The sequence below is a fragment of the Myxine glutinosa genome, chromosome 10 (assembly GCF_964187855.1).
Source record: "Myxine glutinosa chromosome 10, kmMyxGlut1.1, whole genome shotgun sequence".
NCBI lineage: Eukaryota > Metazoa > Chordata > Myxini > Myxiniformes > Myxinidae > Myxine > Myxine glutinosa.
The window spans coordinates 124,510,089-124,531,829 of NC_136270.1; the positions used below are offsets into that span (position 1 = coordinate 124,510,089).

General features: G+C 44.1%; 1 protein-coding gene across 1 annotated transcript in view; it reads left to right on the forward strand.

The window, feature by feature from the left end:
• The first annotated feature begins 1,392 nt into the window (after positions 1–1,392).
• Positions 1,393–21,741, forward strand: part of LOC137417998 (E3 ubiquitin-protein ligase RNF31-like) — a 66,353-nt gene continuing 46,004 nt past the window's right edge. The window contains exons 1-7 of the mRNA XM_078786207.1: positions 1,393–1,434; positions 2,971–3,150; positions 6,006–6,209; positions 11,126–11,299; positions 16,350–16,451; positions 18,443–18,532; positions 21,290–21,404. Of these exons, the coding sequence (XP_078642333.1) occupies positions 1,393–1,434; positions 2,971–3,150; positions 6,006–6,209; positions 11,126–11,299; positions 16,350–16,451; positions 18,443–18,532; positions 21,290–21,404 (907 nt within the window). The remainder of the gene's footprint in view (positions 1,435–2,970; positions 3,151–6,005; positions 6,210–11,125; positions 11,300–16,349; positions 16,452–18,442; positions 18,533–21,289; positions 21,405–21,741) is intronic.

A 21,741-nucleotide genomic window follows, 5' to 3' on the forward strand; every position in this document is an offset into this window, starting at 1 on the left:
TAATTTCTTAATGCTATGTTCTATTTCTTTCAGATTCATATCTGATTGAAAATGTCATCTGTGATAAAAGCAACAAGATCTCAAACCAAGTTGTATCTCCTTGGCGACTCTGTGACTGAATTAAGTGGCAGCAAGTTGCCATCATTGCGTATGGCTCTTGGATTCTTCCTACATCACCATCTCGATCTGAAGGAGACCGTAAGACAATCGTCGGATGTTACCATTACGGAAATAGCTAACTTTTGGAAGAAAGCTAGAATTCCGATGAGAGCTCATCAAAACTGCCAAACCAAGCTTGAGCAGACATTTGAAGAATGGCGTCTTCTGAAAAAGAACAAAGCGCGAACGTCACCAACTCAACTCGCGAGAGAGTCGGCTTTTGTTTCCAGGCTTGAAGACCTTTTTGATGTCGCTCATGCTGATGCTCTGACCAATACATCAGTATTACAAGAAGACAAGGATTTCTTGTTAGCCCAGCGAGAAAAGGGAAGAAGGGGGTCACTGGCTGGAGTAGATGTAAAGCTTGCTGCGAAGGAGAAACCGGCGTCCAAAAGAGAGGAGGAAATGCTTGCCAGGCGACAGCGAATGGAGCAAATGAAACAGTTAGCAGCTTCTACAGCTGAACTGATTTCATCTGGTTCTGAATCTGAAAACAGCTCAGCAGAAGATAGTGAAAAGATGGAAACTGGGGACAATGCAAGTGAGGGAGCTGCTGGAGGCATCACATTTCAGACACGAAAAAGAAAGAGGGGGCGAAAAACTGTCGTTACTGAAGAACTCGCAGCCGCTCTAGATCACACAAAAGTGTCAGACCGCAAAGCCGTTTTTGTTATAGCAGAAACTGCCAAAAGCTTGGGACAGAACATTGATGAACTTGCTCTAAACAGAGACTCAATTCGCCGACAAAGAGTACAACACCGAGTCCAGAGATCTGCAAATATAAAGGCGGAGTTTCAGGGTAACGTTCCCCTTGTTGTTCACTGGGACGGCAAACTGATCCTTGATCTAATTGGAAAAGAGAAGGTTGATCGCCTGCCAGTATTGGTTTCAGGGAAAGGAGTTTCTCAGCTACTCACAGTTGCCAAGCTTCCATCTGGAACAGGCGAGGCTCAGGCTGCTGCTGTCTTTGGAGCCATTGAAGACTGGGGCGTAGCCGACAGCATCCGAGCTATGTGTTTTGACACGACCAGCTCAAACACTGGTCGGATCGCTGGTGCCTGTGTCCTCCTAGAGCAGAAGCTTGAGAAGGAGCTCTTGTCACTAGCTTGCAGGCATCACATTATGGAATTGATAATTGGTGCAGTGTTCCAAGTGTGTATGGGAATGGGAGCCAAATCTTCTCCCGAGGTTCCACTCTTCAAACGCTTCCAGGAATACTGGGGATTCATAGACATGGCCAAGTATGAACCAGGGATTGCAGCAGCTGATGATGTGGCAAGTCTAGTGGAAGACATAAAGCAAGGCACTATCGATTATGCCACCAAGCATCTTGAACAGAGTCAGCCGAGAGATGATTATAAAGAATTCTTGGAACTTGTGATTGTCTTTCTCGGTGCTGCTCCTGCCAGAGGAGTGCGATTCATGTCACCCGGAGCAATGCACCACGCCCGCTGGATGTCCAAAGTAATATACTGTCTCAAGATCTGGATGTTCAAGGCTCAATTCAAACTGACTCCTGCAGAAAAGAGAGGATTATGTGATGTGTGTGTATTCACAGTACGTGTCTACCTGACAGCCTGGATCTCTGCACCTCAAGCATCAGGTGCTCCTTACAGTGACCTGCTGCTGCTGAAGTCACTGCTTGAATACTCATCAATCCATCCAGCCATCTCAAAGTCAATATCACGCAAGTTTTCCAATCACGTGTGGTACTTGTCACAGGAACTTGTTAGCTTGGCTTTCTTCGACAGTCGGGTCAGTTCGGCAACCAAGAGACTGATGGTGAGTGCCATGAAGAATGAAGAAGACCAAGATCAGGATAATTCCAAGCGAATCACTGTTGCTCTTGATTCATTCAAGAACAAGAACTTGGAAGATTTCGTCACAGCAAGGTCAATGAAACTTCTGCGAATGATGGAACTTCCAGATGGATTTCTCGCAGTTGATCCGGACTTGTGGGATGACAGAGACGACTACAAGCAGGCTGCAGAAACAGTCAACTCTCTAAAAGTTGTCAATGACTACGCTGAACGTGGAGTGGCACTCATTCAGGAGTACAGTGGGTTGATAACCCGCGATGAAACTCAGCTGCAATTCCTGCTGCAAGTTGTCGAGGACCATCGCAGAATGTACCCTGATAGCAGAAAACCTACACTGTCCGGGATGCCATGAAAATAATAAATTTGGGGTTTGCTGGACATTGTCAGACTGATACTATGAACTCTGTCAGAAACTGAACAAAGAATTCACGATTAACGTGTTCAAAAATAAATACCGTGTTCAAGTGTGTTGTTTAAAATAAATTAAGACATAGTCTGTCTGATATACTTGTAATTCGTTGAATTTTTATAATTTTCATAATCTTTGCGGCCCTTGAGCTACCCCTAAACATAATAGTTTAGTGCTCAAACGTTTTATACAGTGTTTCTATATTATATGGAACAGATTAAGGGGGTAAGACTTTCAAACGTGAAACTTTAGTTTTTAACAATTTTTAAATCTCCACCGTAATATATATATATGTATGTATGTATATATATATACGTATATATATATATATATATATATATATATATATATATATATATATATATATATATATATGTATGTCACTTTGAGCCTCTAGGACAAAAGAAAAGGCCAGTCAAAAATTGAAAATTGCTACATATAATTAAAATGATTGAGAGATTTTTTTTTTTTTAACGTGTGCACCAGAACACAGATAATGAATGCAGCTTGTGAGTTTCCTCAATTTCTGTGGAGGCACACGGTGTGTTTCCCAATTAATGCATGCTGGTTTCGTGTTTTCAGATGAAACATTTGCAGAGGTTTGGGGACTACTTTGAATCTGGGGTGCACAGCAAGCTCCAACAGACAGGAGGTGATGCAGAGCTGGCACTTGTTGAGTTGCAGCGAGAGATTATTAGTCCATTTGCAGAGCGTGTTTGGCAAGACGAGCCGCACAACATATTGCCCCCAGGAGAATCTGAGGTCGGCTGTTTTGTGTCAACTTTTTTTGTTTATTTCATGAAGGAAATATGCAGTTTTGCTAAAGTATCTAATTATATTTTGAAACACTATACAGTGCCTTCAGCAAGTATTCACACCCCATGACTTTTTCACATTTTGTTGTGTTACAGCCTGAATTTAAAATGGATTAAATTTAGATTTTTAGTCACTGGTCTACACATAATACCCCATAATGTCAAAATGGATTTTATTTTATTTTATTTTTTAAAATAAAATAATTAAAAATGAAAATCTGAAATGTCTTGAGTCAATAAGTATTCAACCCCACTGCTATGACACTCCAAATTGAGTCCAGGTGCATCATATTTCCTTTGATCATCCTTGAGATGTCTCTACAACTTGATTGGAGTCCACCTGTGGTCAATTCCATTAATTTGACGTGACTTAGAAAGAAACACACTTTTCTATAAAAGGTCCCACAGTTGACAGGTCATGTCAGAGCAGAAACTCTACCCTGAGGTCCAAGGAACTGTCCATAGAACTCTGAGATAGAATTGTGAGGCAACATAGATCTAGAAAGAGTATAAATCAATTTCTAGAGTGTCGAAAGTTCCCAAGAGCACAGTCAGCTCCATCATTTGGAAATGGAAAGATAATGGAACTACCCCAGACTCTTCCTAAAGCTGGCCGTCAGACCAAACTGAGCAACTGGGAAAGAAGGACCTTGGTCAGGGAAATGACCAAGAACCCAATGAACACTGACAGAACTACAGAGCTATGGGTCTGCTTTTCAGCGGCACGGACTGGGAGACTTGCAAGGATAGAGGGAACAATGAATGGAGCCGAATACAGGTAAATCCTTGAGGAGAACCTGCTTTAGAGTGCAAAACACGTTAGACTGCAGTGAAGATTTACGTTCCAACAGTACAATGACCCCAAGCATACAGCCAAATCAACACTGGACTGGCTTCAGAACAAAAATGTGAAAGTCCTCGAGTGGCCCAGCCAAAGCCTAGACTTGAATCCCATTTAGAATCTGTGGAAAGACTTGAAGATTGATGTTCACCAATGTTCCACATCCAACTTTTTTTTCTCTTTTTTGAATGCTAAGTTTAGGCTCATGTACGAGCTAACACATAGTACATACAATAAAAGGAGCGGGAAACGAAAGGGGGAGAGAGAGAGAGAGAGGGAGGGAGGGAGAGAAAGTGAGAGAGTGGGAAGGCCAATAATAGTAGCGAACAGGGACATCGGGAGATCTCAAGATAGGGCTGGGATAAACAAGATGGACACTACCAGGACTTTCAGGAATAAAACACATAATTTGAAGGAGGTGGATTTGGGGTGGATTAATGGAGGTAGGAAAGATCAGAGTTTTGGATGGGGGAAGATAAGAGATGGTGGTGGACAGCTGTTTTGAAGACCTGGAGGGAGGAGTGGGATTGAAGAGAGTGTGGGTGTTTGTTCCAAAAATTAGGAATGAAAGAGTGATGGTGAGCAGCAGAGCAGGGGGTGCAAGGTCAGAGAGGAGTCTGGAGAAGACAGAAAGACCACCATCTTGCCTGCAGTTAGAGTGAAAGGCCATCAGAATTGAAAGGCCTAAAAGCCCTGAAAGGCCCTAAAAGACAGCGTGAAGACGAGCTAGGTGTGAGGCAGGAGCACCAGCCCAGAGGGGAGAGCAGTATTCCATTGAGCTGCGGATGAAAGCCTTGTATGTGGTGAGGAGCTCAGGTGTGCCAAGGAAGGACTTCGCACGACGGAGGATGCCCAGTCAGCGACTGGCTTTGGAGGCCAGATTTGAAATGTGGTTTTCACAGCAAAGATCATGGCAGATAGTGAGACCCAAAAGCTTGAGTGACAGAACTTCTTCGAGAGGATTTTTTGAGAAAGTAGATGGGAGGGTTTTCCAAATGGTCTTTTCGGAGAGACAAAGTGAGAGTGTGAGATTTGTCAGAATTGAAAGACGTGTTCCACTTGTTTGACTAGTTTGTGATTTTATCTAGGTCTGCAGAGAGTGAAGAGGCTGCTGTCTGCCGATCTGAGGTTTGAGGTATGGAGTGGGAGAGAGTGGAGTCATCAGCACAGAGATAGAGAGGATTTTCCAGAGAGTCGGAGAGATCATTAATGAAGACCAGAAAGCGCACATGGCCCAGAACACTTCCTTGGGGAACTCCAGCCTGAACAGTAAGCGGAGATGAGAGAATTTCATTTGGAGCCACATGTTGACTACAACTGGAGAGGAAGTCTGCTAGCCATTCTTGGAGATTTCCATTGATACCATAGGAGGAGAGTTTGGAGAGCAGGGGGGGGGGGGGGGGCGCCAGACCGTATCGAAACCAAGTGATATGTCAAGGGAGACAGTTCTGATTTCCTGTTTGGCGTTGAGGACCTCCATCCATTGTTGAGACAGCAGAAGCAGCATGTCCAGAGTAGAGTGACCTGGTCTGAACCCAAATTGATGATCCGAGATCAAGCCATTGGAGAAGAGGAAGGATTTGATATCGGAAGCAATGATTGATTCCAGGACCTTGCTGATTATTGGGAGCAGGCTGATTGGTCTGGAGTTGCAAGGATCTGTTTTTGTACCTTTTTTGTGTAAAGCGGTAATGTTGGCTGATTTCCAAGCTGATGGCAGATGCAAAAGGCCCTTCTGGTGCTGCAGTCATGACATTGTCGTAATGATATCATCACGGAGTTTGTCCAGATCGAAGAACTTCATTTATCATCTTCCTAGAACTCACATGTGTGACGCAACAATATGTGTTGTGCTTCTTTGCTGTGACATGAATGTAATAATTGTGCATGCACAAGTTACACTGGTTCTTCACGAATAATACATTGCCTATAAATTATTCAACTTCCTGTTCCTTCTGTAGCGACAGATGCGTCATCTGCTGGCATTCTACGACCTGCCCAGCTGGGGTCGTGCTATGCTTGCTTGCAAAGTTTTGAATCATGTTCCAGGAACGGATGTGAGTGATGTGGTCAGGGCTGTTCGCTCTTGCACAGATATCGTGGCAGCCGTACGTTACCTCAATAAAGAGTGCCTTGTCTGCAGTGACACTTACCCTGTGCACAAGGTTGGTCGTGTTTCTCAGTTTTTACTTCAATCCATGTTTCCCTTATAAACCACTTCCTATTTAGTTCATCTTTCTCCTTTTTATGAGCTTTCTAACTTTTTAATTTATTGTAATTGCTATTACACTTCATCACTTTCACTGTCATTAGCATAAATACCATATTTGTTTGTCTTCACAATCAAGTTCATTTGTGTTTGTTAGCTTATGAAGAACCACCTTTAGATGAAGGCCATATTAAAATGTGTCAAATACAACAACAACAACAACAACAACAACAACAACAACAACAACAGGCATTTTAAGGCCATTTTCCCTGCTAGAGGGGGGTTAGTCTTGCGGGCCCCGTGACAATCTTCTCCATTTTGCCCTATTTTCTGCATCTCTCCTTGTTAACCCCCTTGCCCGCATTTCTTCTTCCACCATCTTTAGCCAAGTCTTTCTCGGTCTTCCCCGTCCTCTACTTCCTTCTACATTCATTTCCATCACTCTTCTCAACGAATCACTTTCATCCTTCCTCAACATATGACCAAACCATCTCAAACTGTTCCTCTTCACAGCATCCCTCACAGGCTCTATTCCCATCATCTTTCGCAATTCATCATTTGTCTTCCTTTCTCTCAACGACACTCCGCACATCCACCGAACCATTCGCATTTCCACCCTTTCCAGCCTTCGTTGCTGCTCTACGTTCATTACCCAAGTCTCGCTCCCATAAATCATAACACTTCTCACACATGCAGCATACACCTTTCCCTTCAGCTTTAACGACACTCCCCTCCTCATCAGCACGCCACTCAGTTCCCGAAACTTCTTCCATGCACATCTCACTCGAGCAACCGTTGCCGAGTCTGATCCACCTTCTCCATTCAGCATGTCTCCGAGGTAGCAAAATGTTTTCACACCTTCCAGCTTCACGCCGTCTCCAAGATCCAACTCAACATTTCCTCCATCTGCAGCTCCCTCTGTGCACAACTTACATTTGAATGTAGCTGCCACACTGGTTAATGACCCTCTCAGACCACTACATTTTTGATGAACCCACTCAGCGCACATTGTACATTGAATGGAGTTCACTCCGACACCCTTCCTGCACACAGCACACGGCATGTGTCAAATGGTGATTTTAATTTGTGACTTCCATTGGGAGTGAGGGGGTACAGGAGGGTCTCTTTTCTTCAGATGGGGAATCAACACAGCTGTCTCATCTGCATTTTATTGTGGGTGTTAAATACTTTGTTATATCTTTCAGAGGAGAAGAAGAAGCCTAATTTGCTGGTTTGGTGCTCTTTTTTCCTGAATTTGGCATTTCGGTGACGGTGAACATGTTTTATAGAATTTTTTTGCATGAGTTTTTTGTGATTTGATCATTATTTTGATCATTATTTTGATTGTGGTATTTGGGAAGCCATCATATTTCTTTAAATTAATTGTATCTACCTTACGAAGATATACAGGAGGTGTGGGAGGAGGTGGCACAAACGTTTTTCTCCATCATCATGAAGTGAACTGCACAGATGTTATTCCTTTTTGACCAAGCTTCCAGCCATTATTATATTGTTACGGACACGGTTTTTGGATGTTATTTTACCGAGCGGTGGTGTATTTAACCGCGTCCGAACAGTTACTCCCCGATTAGAACCCGATTCCACCCGAACGTTGACTAATCGCGCTACAGATATTCAATTGGGAAACCTCTAAAGCGACCGAAAGAGAAGAAGAGAGAAGAAAGACAGAGTTTGGAGGAAGAACAGATTTATTATACACACACAAGCAATATTTTAGAGCGACCAATATTATTTACAGCAATAGATGGAAAAGAGCAGTCACACAGTGCATTGTTAACTTATTCTATTTCATTTACTTAATCCCCAAGACAAACGAGTAGGACAGGACGTTCACACTCACACGATGGATATTGCAGGCAGGTAATGGCTCGAGGTTGATTGCTTGAGAGGAAGGCAAGGTCGGAGGCCGCAGCACCCCTCGCGGTTTTGGCGGGAAAACCTCCGTCGCGTATCCGCGGCCGTCACGCGCTGGCTCGGCACACCTGCTCCTCTTCCTGGGGTGGAGCCGTCTCCCTCCGTTCAGCGCGTCTCTCCAACGACAGGGGGGTATTGCAGGCAGGCAGGTAGGTAGGTAGGTAGGGCTTGCGGTGGATTGCGCTCCTCGTCCAGGTCATCCCCCAGCGTATCTCTCAAGGCCTCTCTCCAGTCATCTCTCATCTGCACTGGTAAAGCAGTCCCCTGCAGTCGCTTTTATCACCTCCAGCGAAATCAAGCCGCCGACTCCGAGGGCGCGCCTACCGGGTCACTCACCGCGGTGTTGATTGGCTGTTAGGGCTGGTTCACTCCTTGCTTCTTATGACGAGGTGGAGACACGCCTTTCTTCCCCAACCTTACCTCGTGGCCAATGGTGGTTTGAAGAAAACCAGCCAAAATGCGGAAGGCAATTGGAAGGGAGGTTTTGGGGAAATTGGAAGGGCCTACGCTTATTTTGTTTGATACAATGCAAAGTCAATCTAGTGGAAAACACATACTTAGCCTACATGGAATAAGGAAATACACTATTTAAAAGATATATCGTGACCTGCGTGTATGTTCTATGAAATTAATTAGGAGGACGGCTGCGACCATTATTTACATTACCAGGATGTTACCATACCAAAACCATACTCTTCACATCCGTTACCCTTCCTCCAAAATTGTTACACTCCTCAAAACCCGTTACACTTCTCAAAACCCGTTACACTTCTCAAAATCGTTACAATATTCTTCCCTCCATTATCATATTCCTCATATTATCATTTTCATCATATTATCATATTATTTAGCCATTATCATATTCTTCCTTCCCAGTGATGTGAGCTTCTTGAGGCCATTTGTCCATTCCATTTGTGCCTTCTCAACACAAAATTAACTTGATTTTTCTATTCACTTATCCTCAATGACCTAACCACATTCTTACCATTAACTTCATTTAGCTTAACACTCACATCCCTTTTTTAACATTAACTTGTATATCTTATTTACACTCTATTGGGATGAATTTATCCAGTGCATTGCCCTGGGTTTGCCTACTTTTTGGAGAAGATACTGTGGGATCTGTATCGAAAACCAAAATCGTGTTGAACAATGAATGCAGTCAATGGAACGTTGATTGGGGGTATACTACCATCCGTGGGAAGCAAGCAGCTGGCATCAAGATGAAGAAGAAGAAGAATTTGCCGTTTCAGGCATTAATACTCCATTGCAGTATGACTATACAAAATCCCTGATAAACGGTCAATTGAACGGAAAAACAAAACCTACAAATCTTAGTGAACATGCGACCGGCATTTTCATCTGCACTACTAACGCCGCATCTTCACTAACACAATCTCCATCTGAATCGCTCACGCAAGGCTCAAAACTATACGGCTACACAATTCCCCCGAAAGCGTTTCCATCACTAATTTTGTCCCCAATAGTTTTTTTCAAAATCCCACTGATCAGTTTCAACATACTGAGAACCTATAGAGTTGCTCATGATTGAGGAACCGGTATCGGAATCCGAGCTCGAAATACACCGTTCTCTATGTACAGCCCACCATTTGGATCGAGGTGAGTTCATAGTGTGACATCACTGGCAAAATCGACAATCGGCACTTTAGGGATTTTTTGACACTTTGTGATTGGCAAATAAATTATTCAAAAAAGCTCTCCTTTCAATTTGACCGTGATTAATGATTTTCAATGGTTTTCAGAAAAACAAAATTGCCTTTGGGTTCCCTTTAATCTACCGCGTCACATAGATTGGTATGGTATGATCCATCTATTGCATTGTTAATTCTAATCCCCTGTCATGAAGATTGGCATTGTGTGATCCGTCTGTTGCTTTTACCTGGGTCACCAAAGGTGGATAGAGGTTGTGTTTTCACCCGTCTGTCTGTTTTTTGTTTGTTTGTTTGTCTGTCTGTCTCTGTCTGCGAACAAAATATCTCAAAACGTTTTGGATGGATTCGGACAAAATTTGGCAGAGAGGTAGTGTATGTGACACGGACGAAATGAATGGATTTTGGTGAAGTTCAGGGAGTGAGGAGAGCTGAAACGAGGTTGTCCTACCTGCCTGCCTTGGCCTTGGCCCTGTGCCTGTGTTCGTCTGCCTGTTGTCTTTACATCGTCCCACTCGTATCATCATCACCTCTTTGTCATCTTGCTGTCTCCTCATCATTCTGACCATAACCTCCTCATAACCTGCTCTGAACCCATCCTCCCCAACCCCTCTGCCACCAGAGATAGATCACATGGTTTTGTCCCTTTCCCTGTCTGTGCTTGTGACTGGAGTGAGGCACCTTAGTTTTTGTAGGATTTATTTTACCATTGTTTACCTCATTGTATGTCGTTATTATTGAATTCATCTTCTCCAGTTATTTTGTTGTGTTTCGGGAATAAACCCGTTTTGTTTTACAAGCTTTAAGGTTCTCATGATTCTCCTCAGTCCCGCCCGCATGAGCATAATATCATCATCATTCACGATGTCGCCACAGGAATTAAAAGCGTTTGGTACATCTCGGGATTTTAACCTCCCGCCTCAACGTGTTCGACGTCAGTTGAGCCGTTGACACAAGTGTGTGTGTGTGTGTGTGTGTGTGTGTGTGTGTGTGTGTGTGTGTGTGTGTGTGTGTGTGTGTGTGTGTGTGTGTGTGTGTGTGTAAATTTATTGTTTCATTCTATCTCTTTTCATTTATTTGTCCTTTGACACTGGTAAAATGTTCTATTTTTTTTCTCCAAATTACAGCAGCTGTTTTTTTATTATTATTATTTTATTTTTTTATAACAGAGCTCGCTCTTCACAAGACTAAAGGCCAGTCTCGGTGGAGGCTGCACAAGTTTGAGAAGTTGCATATGTTGAGTCGATGCTTTGTGCCTTTCTTCCAGAGGGTCAACATCATATTTTGTGAATGTGGTGTATGTGAGTCATGCTACAAGAGCCATTTTAGCTGCATTATCAAGGAGAAAAACATTGCTGACCTTGACTGCCCAATATGTCCTGCCCCAACCATTAATAGTGAGGAGAATCTAACCAACCTGTTCTCATTGCTGGATACACAGGTACACTTTGGTTGACGAAGAACTTAATAATACTGATCTTTTTATAATTGACTATCATGTACCTGCTGAAATCCCACGTTCTGTAAAAATGTGGTGTATGTGAGTACTCCTGTCCACCCTCAGGAGAGCCAGGAAAAAATATCTCTCCGTTCTCAAGACCGAACTCTCTTATCTGTCTCCCTCTTCCAAATCCTGATGGCGTCTGGTCAAATCCGTTTCTGGTGTTTGTTCCCCCTCCATCCCCTCCCTTACCTCAAACGGCTACGCACGTGAAAAAGCTGAATGCCTCAACTCTGTGTTTGCCTCTAAATCTTGTGTCCCAAACCCATCCCTCTCTGTACCCACCATACCCAGTCGTACCCTGCTGCTCCTGGACTCCGTGTCCTTTCCTCCTGACAAGGTGGAAAAGTTTCTGTCAACCCTCGACTCTGATTCTGCAACTGGACCCGACGGCATCAGCCCACGGGTCCTAAAATTCTGCTCTGCTGCCCTATCTCACCCTCTCTCTGTTCTCTTCACCCTCTCTTTTGCTCAAGGTCAACTGCCATCTGCTTGGAAATCAGCCAACATCACCGCTTTGCACAAAAAAGGTGCAAAAACAGATCCTAGCAACTACAGACCAATCAGCCTTCTCCCAATTATCAGCAAAGTCATGGAATCCATCATTGCTTCGGATATGAAATCTTTCCTCTTCTCCAATGGCTTGATCTCTGATCATCAATTTGGTTTCAGACCAGGTCACTCTACTCTGGACATGCTGCTTCTGCTGTCTCAACAATGGATGGAGGTCCTCAATGCCAAACAGGAAATTAGAGCTGTCTCCCTCGACATATCACGTGCCTTCGACACGGTCTGGCACCCCGCTCTGCTCACCAAGCTCTCCTCCTTTGGTATCCATGGAAATCTCCACGCATGGCTGGCGGACTTCCTCTCTAGTCGTCGTCAACATGTGGCCCTGAATGGGTTTCTCTCATCTCCTCTTCCTGTTCAGGCTGGAGTTCCCCAAGGCAGTGTTCTGGGCCCCGTGCTTTTTCTGGTCTTCATCAATGATCTCTCTGACTCTCTCGAAAATCCTCTCTATCTCTTTGCTGATGACTCCACTCTCTGCCACTCCATTCCTCTTCCCTCAGATCGGCAGTCTGCTGCCTCCTCACTCTCTGAAGACCTGGACAAAATCACAGACTGGTCAAACAAGTGGAACATGTCTTTCAATCCTGACAAATCTCACACTCTTACTATGTCTCTCCGAAAAGATCGACTGGACAACCCTCCCATCTACTTTCTCAACAATCCTCTCCAAGAAGTTCTGTCGCTCAAGATTTTGGGTCTCACTATCTGCCATGATCTTTCTTGGGAAAACCACATTTCCAAGCTGGCCTCCAAAGCCAGTCGCCGACTGGGCATCCTCCGTCGTGCGAAGTCCTTCCTCGGCACACCTGAGCTCCTCACCACATACAAGGCTTTCATCCGCAGCTCAATGGAATACTGTTCTCCCCTATGGGCCGGTGCTCCTGCCTCACACCTAGCTCGGCTTCACGCTGTTGAAATCAAAGCTTTCAGAATTATTGGAATCTCCCGCGATGAAGCTATCTCTGAGGGCCTTTCACTCACTCACCGCAGGCAGGTAGGTGGTCTTTCTGTCTTCTACCGACTCCTCTCCGGCCTTGCACCCCCAGCTCTCTCTGTGCTCTGTCCCCCAAATATTCCTACAGGTCGCACAAGATCTGCCAGCAACCCTCTGATGGTTAAACTGCTGAAATCTCGGCTCTCTGCTCACCTTCACTCTTTCATTCCTCTTTTCTCCCGCCTCTGGAACAAACTCCCTCACTCCCTTCAATCCCACTCCTCCCTCCAGGTCTTTAAAACAGCTGTTCACCACCATCTCTTATCTTCCCCCATCCAAAACCTTGATCTTTTCTACCCCCGCTAATTCACCCCAGATCCACCTTGTTTGAAATTCCAACTTCTTTCCTGGAAGTCCTGGCAGTGTCCATATGTTTTATACCTCTCCCACCGCCCCCTTCCCATGCCCCCCCCCCCCACCCAAAGCCCTCGCCCTCTCTCAGATCTCTCGATGTCTCCATGTCTCTCGGTCCCTGCTCTCAAATGTTGTGTTTGTGTCCTTCCCCCTCTCTCCCCATCTTGTCTACCGCTCCCGATGTTATATGTTTTATGTGTCGGTTTGTCTTTCTGTGTGATTAATGTTCGCTCTTTCACGAGCCTCGATCTTGTATACAAAAAAAAAAAAAAAAAAAAAAAAAAAAAAAATATGTGACTTCAACAACATTATGCAAAGAATAGTTAAATATCATGTGAATTTAATATTATCTCACAACAGAGATGTTCAACGATGTTGCTTGATTAAGTCAATCCCACCCCCCAATATTTTCTTCCCCCCCCCCCCCCTTCCCCCAACTCAAGAATTCGAACCCCCGCAAGACCCCCCCCCCCCCACCTGCCAACCCAACTCCTCAACTCACCCCCCTTCCCCTCAATCCTAAGTCCTCAACTCCCCTCCGCACACCCTTCCCCCCATGAATATGTGGGGTTTGCGAATGTTAAGGTCCGACAGTATATCACGATATCTCAAAACGTTGTGGACGGGTTCTGACGTAACTTGGTGGAGAGGTTGTGTGTGTGACAAGGAAGAATTCATTCGATTTTGGTGAAGATCGGAATCCGGTTCCAGATCTGAGAAATTTTAATGTGACAAGTTAGGAGACGACGACGGTTCACGAGCGAGCGGTATTCAATGACAAAGGACGGACTACTTTGAAATGGCCGTCTTTTGTGACCTTTAAACGTCAAAACCGACATTGAAAATATATAAATAGGAATGTATTATCTGTTATGAGACTAGTTAGCTACACAATATCAAACATTTGGTTTGATTCCGACAACTTTGAAAATTTGACCTTTGTGACCTTGAAATGTCAAAACGAAGGTTACTGAACTTGAAATGAGATAGAAATAATGTATAATCAGTTATGAGGTTAGTTAGCTACACAATACCGAAAATTCGGTTCCATTCCGACAACTTTGAAAATTTGACCTTTGTGACCTTCAAAGGTCGAAGATTCTGAAATTTGTTGGAAAACTTGTATTTCATGATGTATGTGACAATATACGATCATGTACGACATTTCACCCTATCAGGAAGCGAACAATGTAATAAAACCATCAAAAATCGACTTTTCTAAATTTGGTGACCTTGTGACCTTGACCTTGGGTCCAAAAATGAAAAATCGAGCTCCGTGGGGCTAGACACATGACATTGGCCTAACCAAATACTGAAACCCTGTCAGATTCCACCAAACCCCTCGGAGAAGATGTAGCTTGAACTCGATTACCCCCTAAAAAGACATCTTTTTCGGGCGTGGCTCTGCCCACAATGGGCGCAATACGCCCACTCTAGGCAGGACACAACTAGATCATGATATCAACCTCCCACCCAAGTTTCATCATGATCGGATGATATCATCGGGTAGTTATGCTGCGGACTGACAGACAGACAGACAGACACACCCATGACGAATATAGTGGTCACTCTGTTTGATAACTCGTGAACCAATATTTCACCATTGAGTGGTAGGGCTGAAACCTTGATATACCACCATATCTCAAAAAGTTATAACTGATTTGGACGAAGCCTAGTGGACAGGTTGGGTGTGTGACAAGGACAAATTGATTAGATTTTGGTGAAGATCTGGATCTGGATCTGAGATATTTTTTTATTTTCAGTGATTCTTCCCCATTGAGAGATGTGACAAAAACACGACACAGTACGGCACGATATTTCAAAAACTTGTTGGGCTTGATATGTTCAATTGGATCAGGCACTGTGTGGCGGACGTTTGCGCTCCGCCGAGTGCCTTTATAGTTTTTAATGTAATCCATCTCGGAGATCGATTCACCAATACCATTTTTTGGCTATTTATAAGATTACAAGTCCATATGCTGTCCTTTTCATAACTGTGCATGTTGTTACTTTGTGCTCATTGTTAAAAACAACCCCCTCCATATATTCAATGAGGGTTGCCTCTTATTGAAATAAAATATTGTTACGTTTGTGGGGGTAAGTTATGAAATACCTTCGTCCAGGTAGAATTGTATAGATTAGCGTGCTCAGTATGCCGTGTGGACACCTCGATGTTACTAAGCAGGCCCGGATGTCGCGTAAGCGTATATTTGTCTCCATGCAAGGGGTGGAGCTATGCTAATTAGTGAGGGTAGATTCCCTGTGTGTAGTCGCCTCTGTATTTTTTTCCCTTCGTTCCTCATGACACTTGCACCACCAGCCATGCGATCAGCGCCTACAATTAAATAACGCAATCGCCAACCGGATCCGGACATTCGACTTAAACCACCCAGCTTGAATCTTCTCGATGGGCATCAAGAAAGGCCGTGAGGCCCCGCCCCAAGAGGAACGATTGGTCATGGCCATAGACTGATGCGACGGCGCTCGGTGATTTGAGCGCGGGTGACGTCACAGAGAACATTTGAGCGAGGGAGCAAAAAGGCGAAGTGACCGCCATCGAGGGAGACCAGAGCCGAGTCCCAGCCAACACTACACACCACATTTTTATTTTCATTTATTTCTCCCCGTGTCATGTATTTGTGTCTGAATGGGGGTGCCCCAATTAGGAATTATAGATTTTACCTCAACATTCTTTTTATCGACTTGCATTTATTTTCATTAAACCATTATTTGTACATTTTCCATTTCTTGTCTGTCTTGTTTATTCGTTCATGGGTTTGCGGAATAAACCTCAGTCGCGTCCGCCCATACAGGTAAGGACCTCACTGCCCTCCACTATCCCCCGCATGTGCACAACGTACAGCCATAGTTTGGGTGTACGCCTCGGAGATTAACCTCGGTCGGCCATCCGTCACCTTGAGGTCTTCACAACAGGGTGAAAGCGACAATATTTTGGCATGAGCAAAAGCGTTTTTAAGTTTTTGAAATGTTTTCTCCAGAATTGTTGAAAAATGGTTGTGTTGAAAAACAAAGGTAACGACTAAATCGACTCATTTTCTCTCCTCTTCATAGTTCCGAACCTTTGTGGATGCCGATGTCTATGAACTTTTTCAGAGTAAAGTTCGTGATCGTGCACTGATGATGATGCCAAACTTCCGCTGGTGTGCAAACAATGTATGACTTTTTTTTTATCCTCTCACTACTGTCCTAAACTGTTACCTCACTGTAATCACTTTTGACTTGCTTCCAATAACACTTCCATGAATTATCGTTTAATATCAGTTGCGCATTACACTTCTTCTTCCACCTCCCCCCTTTGCCCCCCCCCCCACCCCTCCTCCTCCCATGCAACAGTTCTTGGGGAAAACTGAGGCAAATCAGTGTAAAAGTGTCTTGACTCTTGACTACAGGAAAGTGGGGGATATGATGCACATATTATATTGAAATGATAGAAACAGAAATAAAAAAGAAAGTCCTGATTGGAAAGGGGAACTGAACAGGAGCCGATAACTTGAAAAGAATGACTAAATGCCCTACTACTCTCAAATTATCCACTCTGGCTCCGGAAACCCAAAAGCACTCTTCTCTACAATAAACAAACTCCTCAGCCCCCTGAACACCACCACCCAGTCCTTCACAGTAGACAACTGCATCTCCTTCCTTTCATTCTTCCAACGCAAAGTTGAAAACATCTACAACAGCTTGACCACCGCTGCACCCGCTCCACCTCAAACCACCTGCCCCCCCTTATCCTGCCATCCCCTGTCTCAATTCTCCCCAATCTCCCCTACTGACCTCTCTGAACTCCTCATAGGAATGAAAACTGCCACGTGCACTCTTGACCCCATCCCCTCCAGCTTTGTCAAGGCCTCCCTTCCTGCTCTCTCTCCACTTATCATTGCAACAATAAACTCCTCCCTGTCTACAGGCATCGTCCCACCATCCCTCAAAATTGCTGCTGTTACCCCCATTCTGAAAAAACCTGGACTAAACCCTGACACCCTAAATAACTTCAGACCCATCTCCAACCTACCCTTTCTGTCGAAAGTTTTGGAACGCGCTGTAGCCACTCAACTCAAACATCACCTCTCTGCAAATAACCTGTATGAAACATTCCAATCCGGATTCCGCTCCAACCACAGTACTGAAACTGCTCTCCTCAAAATCACCAACGACCTTCTCCTCTCCTCTGACGCTGGCAACCTCAACATTCTCGTCCTCCTCGACCTCAGCGCCGCCTTTGACACCATCGATCACACCATCCTCCTCACCCGACTTGAAACATAAACAGGCCACTCACTCGATGAACTAAATAAAACTTTACAAGTGACATTCATGTCATTCCGTTAGAATTTCTTGTGAACGTTATGAGGGGCATGGGGACCAGAACAGCGGAATGTGTTTCCCACCAAGTGGTCCATTTAACTGAAATCATTTTCAAAACAATGTGTATTCCGAAAAAAATCCAATGTCTGTAATTTACAATTGTTGATACACTTGAACATATAATTTCTATAATCAGAATATATTTACATTTCAAACCTGTCGCATTTTTTGCCACACTGTGGCCACATAAGGAAGGAGTTAGAATGAGCGTGAGAATAGGAACGATGAATAGGTGTGTGGGTAAGCAGTTAAATGGGTAGGCCGAAACAGCCGAGCAGAGCGCATCAGAGCAAAATAACCACCAAACAGGCCTAAAAGAAGACATGGCAATGAGCACAGCGCACGAATAACAATCTTCGCAAATAAAAATGGACAATAATCGATGGTAACACAAACAAACCTGGAGTTATATTCCTAACTTTAGAAGCGAGTCTCTTCAAACAAGGATGAGAAACGTCCTCTTCCAGAAATTGGAAAATGGAAGTCTTTTGGACCAGTGCTGAGAAGCCAATTTTTACCCCCAAGCAGGATCAATCCTTTTGGCAACTTTATTATGACAAACCGCACTGCCATCTTGTGTTGTGACGTTCCCGTTCCCGATGTTCCCACCCTAGTTACCATGACATTCCCGAGTCTCCCTCTTCACTTCCTTCCTTCCACATCTTCACGCTCCCCCACTTACTCACTCCTCACTCCATCATGATGTAGCTTGTCTTTATTAATCTGCCAATTATTATCTTCCAAACATCTGATGACACCTGTCATTGTTCTCTTTTCAGTGCCCAAATGGAATTCTCCATGATGGACAGCAGCTGAAGATGCTTTGCCCTCATTGCAATAAAAGAACCTGCAGTAAATGCAAAAAACCTGTAAGTACAGTGTGGCCCCGTTATAACGCGATCGTGGAGGTCCATAAAATGTCATCGCGAAAAAAGCGGGGTCGCGCTAAATCCGGGTTTAAGAAAATCAGTGTTCAAACTGACCCAATGTTGACCTAACATCCGAAAACATCCGACCGTCTGGGATCATCTTGTAGCAGAGGCCTGTTTCGTCACAGAAGAAGGTGGCTACGTGGAAGAACAAGTGTACAACTAAGAGAGTTTTTAGTTCAGCCGGGTATTCGCTGGCGGCGGCACTGTCGGCTGAGCGAATTTCTCCTGACACTAACACTTGAGAAATCCTGTGACGGCATTTAAACCGGTCTAGCCATCCATTGCTAGCTTTGAACTGTGAGGTTTCTCCGTTGATCTGCTTGTCAAACTTCTCGGCTTGAGCTTTGAGAATAGGACCGGAAATTGGAAGGCCTTCTGAGCGAGCTTGAACGAACCACTCGTACAGGGAGTCATCGAGGCTGACATCTATGGCTGTCTTCAGGCGTTTGGCTTTTAGTCCTGCTTCTTCTTCAACTTTGCAAAGTGACACACGTAACTTTTCTTCTTGAGATTTCCAGCCACGAAGTGTTGATTCCGGTATCCCGAGGTCTCGTGCAACTTGAGTTTGACTTTTAGTCTTGATCGCGCCAAGTGCGTGAAGCTTATCTTTCACAGAAAAAGATTTTCTTTTTCTAGCAGTTTCTTCCATTTCCGGAAAGAAGTTCCGGAAAGAGTAAAAAAAAAAAAAAAAGGTCCAATGACTCATCGCGTTATATCCGAACTCGCGTTAAATCATGGTGCGTAAAATCGGGGTTTCACTGTATTTCAATCATAACAAAGCATCATGGTTCATTTATATTTGTAGCTGTAATATTTATATTTGTAATTTGAGCTCATACATTGTGGATATTATTCCAAGACAAAATGATTTACTTACGTGAACATATTAAGAATAACAAATCTAGAATTTTTTCCCTTTTTTATCTAATTACCCTCCATTGGCTGGTGTTGGCTTAGCGGTCAGGGTGCCACCTTGGGATCCTAGGATCCTGGGTTCGAATCCCGGTCGATCGCTGAATTAACGCCAGGGGGGTTGACTCAGCCTGTCATCCTTCCGAGGTCGGCTAATTGAGTACCAGCTTGCTGGGATGAATGATCCCCGTGTGTACCCCGGGTTAGAATAGGTACACCGTATCCCTGCGCATCGTAAGAGCGTGACCAAGGGTTGGCGTCAGGAAGGGCATCCGACCATAAAAACATTGCCTCAAACAGGGAACCATGATTGTCATGGGGCCCGCAAGGCTAACCCCCGCTCTAGCGGGGAAAATGGCCTTAAAACGATCATTCATTCATTCATTCATTCATCTAATTACCCTCCATTGATTCTTTTGAACTCCAATTGTGAATACATTGCAAGTAATTCATATGATAATGCTCACAAATCATGGTGGAATTGATTCATCTGACCTTTTGCTTTCGCAATGTAGCTGCAGCAATGACGGATCTCTAGGTTAGCTTGCGTTGTGCCACTCATATTGCGTCATCCCAAGTCAAACCGATGTGCTGCAGAAGTGGAGTCAACGTGTCTTTCCATATGGTGTGTGAGCGGTCTATGTCTTGGATGCATCCAGTCAGTAGAAGGGTCTGAAAAGAGTGTGATTGATGCATCGCTACCTTGATGATGGCATCCATGGCTAAACTGTCATAGTTGGGCAAGGTCGATAGTGGAGGCCATGTCATTCATTTTGGGAGATGTGCTGAAATTGTTAATTTGTTATGTGATCCTGCCAGGGGAATTGTAGGATACGATGAATGGCTCTCCTATCAAAACCATTGATGAGGGCCTTAATTGTAGCTGTTCGTGTCGAAGCCTCAGATCCGTAGCAGAATATGGGTGTGATCACTTTATGTACAAACGCAGCTTGAGTCTTTGAATCACTGGAACTTTCTGGATGTATGACAGAGGCCAGAATAAACTAGAATTAAGCGGCATGTTGCTGTATCCCCGGGGGAAGGCACTTTACATCCAATATATTGTTACGTGGAAGGGGGAGAGGGATCCAATAGCTAGACTGTGGTGAGTGTAGAGAGAACGTGAGACACCTCGCTTGGAGGATGGAGGAGAACTAGAAAGAGACCTGGAGGCGAGGAAGAAGAGGAGGGCTTGTGTGTGTCTTTGGAGAGATCAGGAATCTCTATGTAAAAGGAGCACGTGAGAGCAAGCTGTTCACAGGGGAGTTTTGGAGGAGACTGATTGTGGCTTTGTCTCTGGGTGAATTGACCCAAGCTGGGGATTACCCTATGTTTTTGGAGGAGGAGAAAGAAGATGGAGGGCATACCAGGAGATGTTGGTTTTGACTGAACAAAGGGGTCCACTAGACCTGATAGAGGCTGATCATCACTGGCCTTCCTCATGACTGAATTTCATCGAGCTCTGTTTGGCTTTCGGTTTGGGAGCTGCTCGTCACTGGCTCTCGTCTCGTACATGGTTTCCAAAACTGCGTCCACCCCACGCATCAGAGAAAAGGGAAGTCTCACCTGTATTATTGTCTTGTTGTATGAAAATTTCTTGAAAACTCCCACACAATACATGATGCAAAATAATAGCATTTTATATTGTGCTCTTATAATTTAAACTAAACTTTTTAATTGTAACCACTCAAACCTGATTTTTTTTTTTTAAATGTTTTATGTATCATACTTTTATAACTGAAATTATGTCCTTGTAAAAACTGCTTTATGATTTGTATTTAGTGGGAGAAGCAGCATGAAGGGCTCACCTGTGAAGAGTTCACCAAGTGGAAACATGAAAATGACCCAGAGTACCAAGCAGCAGGGCTCGCGGCATACCTGGCAGAAAATGGCATTGGTAAGGATTGCAATAACTTTACGTACTTTACTTTCCCTCTATTCATAATTTGGAAGAAGCTGTTAGCTTGTGCTTTCTTTGGATTATGAGATTGTTCGGCCCAAACGTAAATTCTGTCTTTCACGTTGCTCTGCCCTCAGTCCAAAAATAGTCTTGCAACCGCTATTGTTTTGCTCCATAAGATTTAGTTTAACATAATAAAAGCAATAATGTTTGTTTTTTAATGCTTCAGGTAGGAAAACATGTTTATTGTTTTTAAAATTTCACACTATTCCTATGATATTTCACATAAGAACACAACATGTTGTGTCATCCATTGCATGGAATGTAGAGTGAA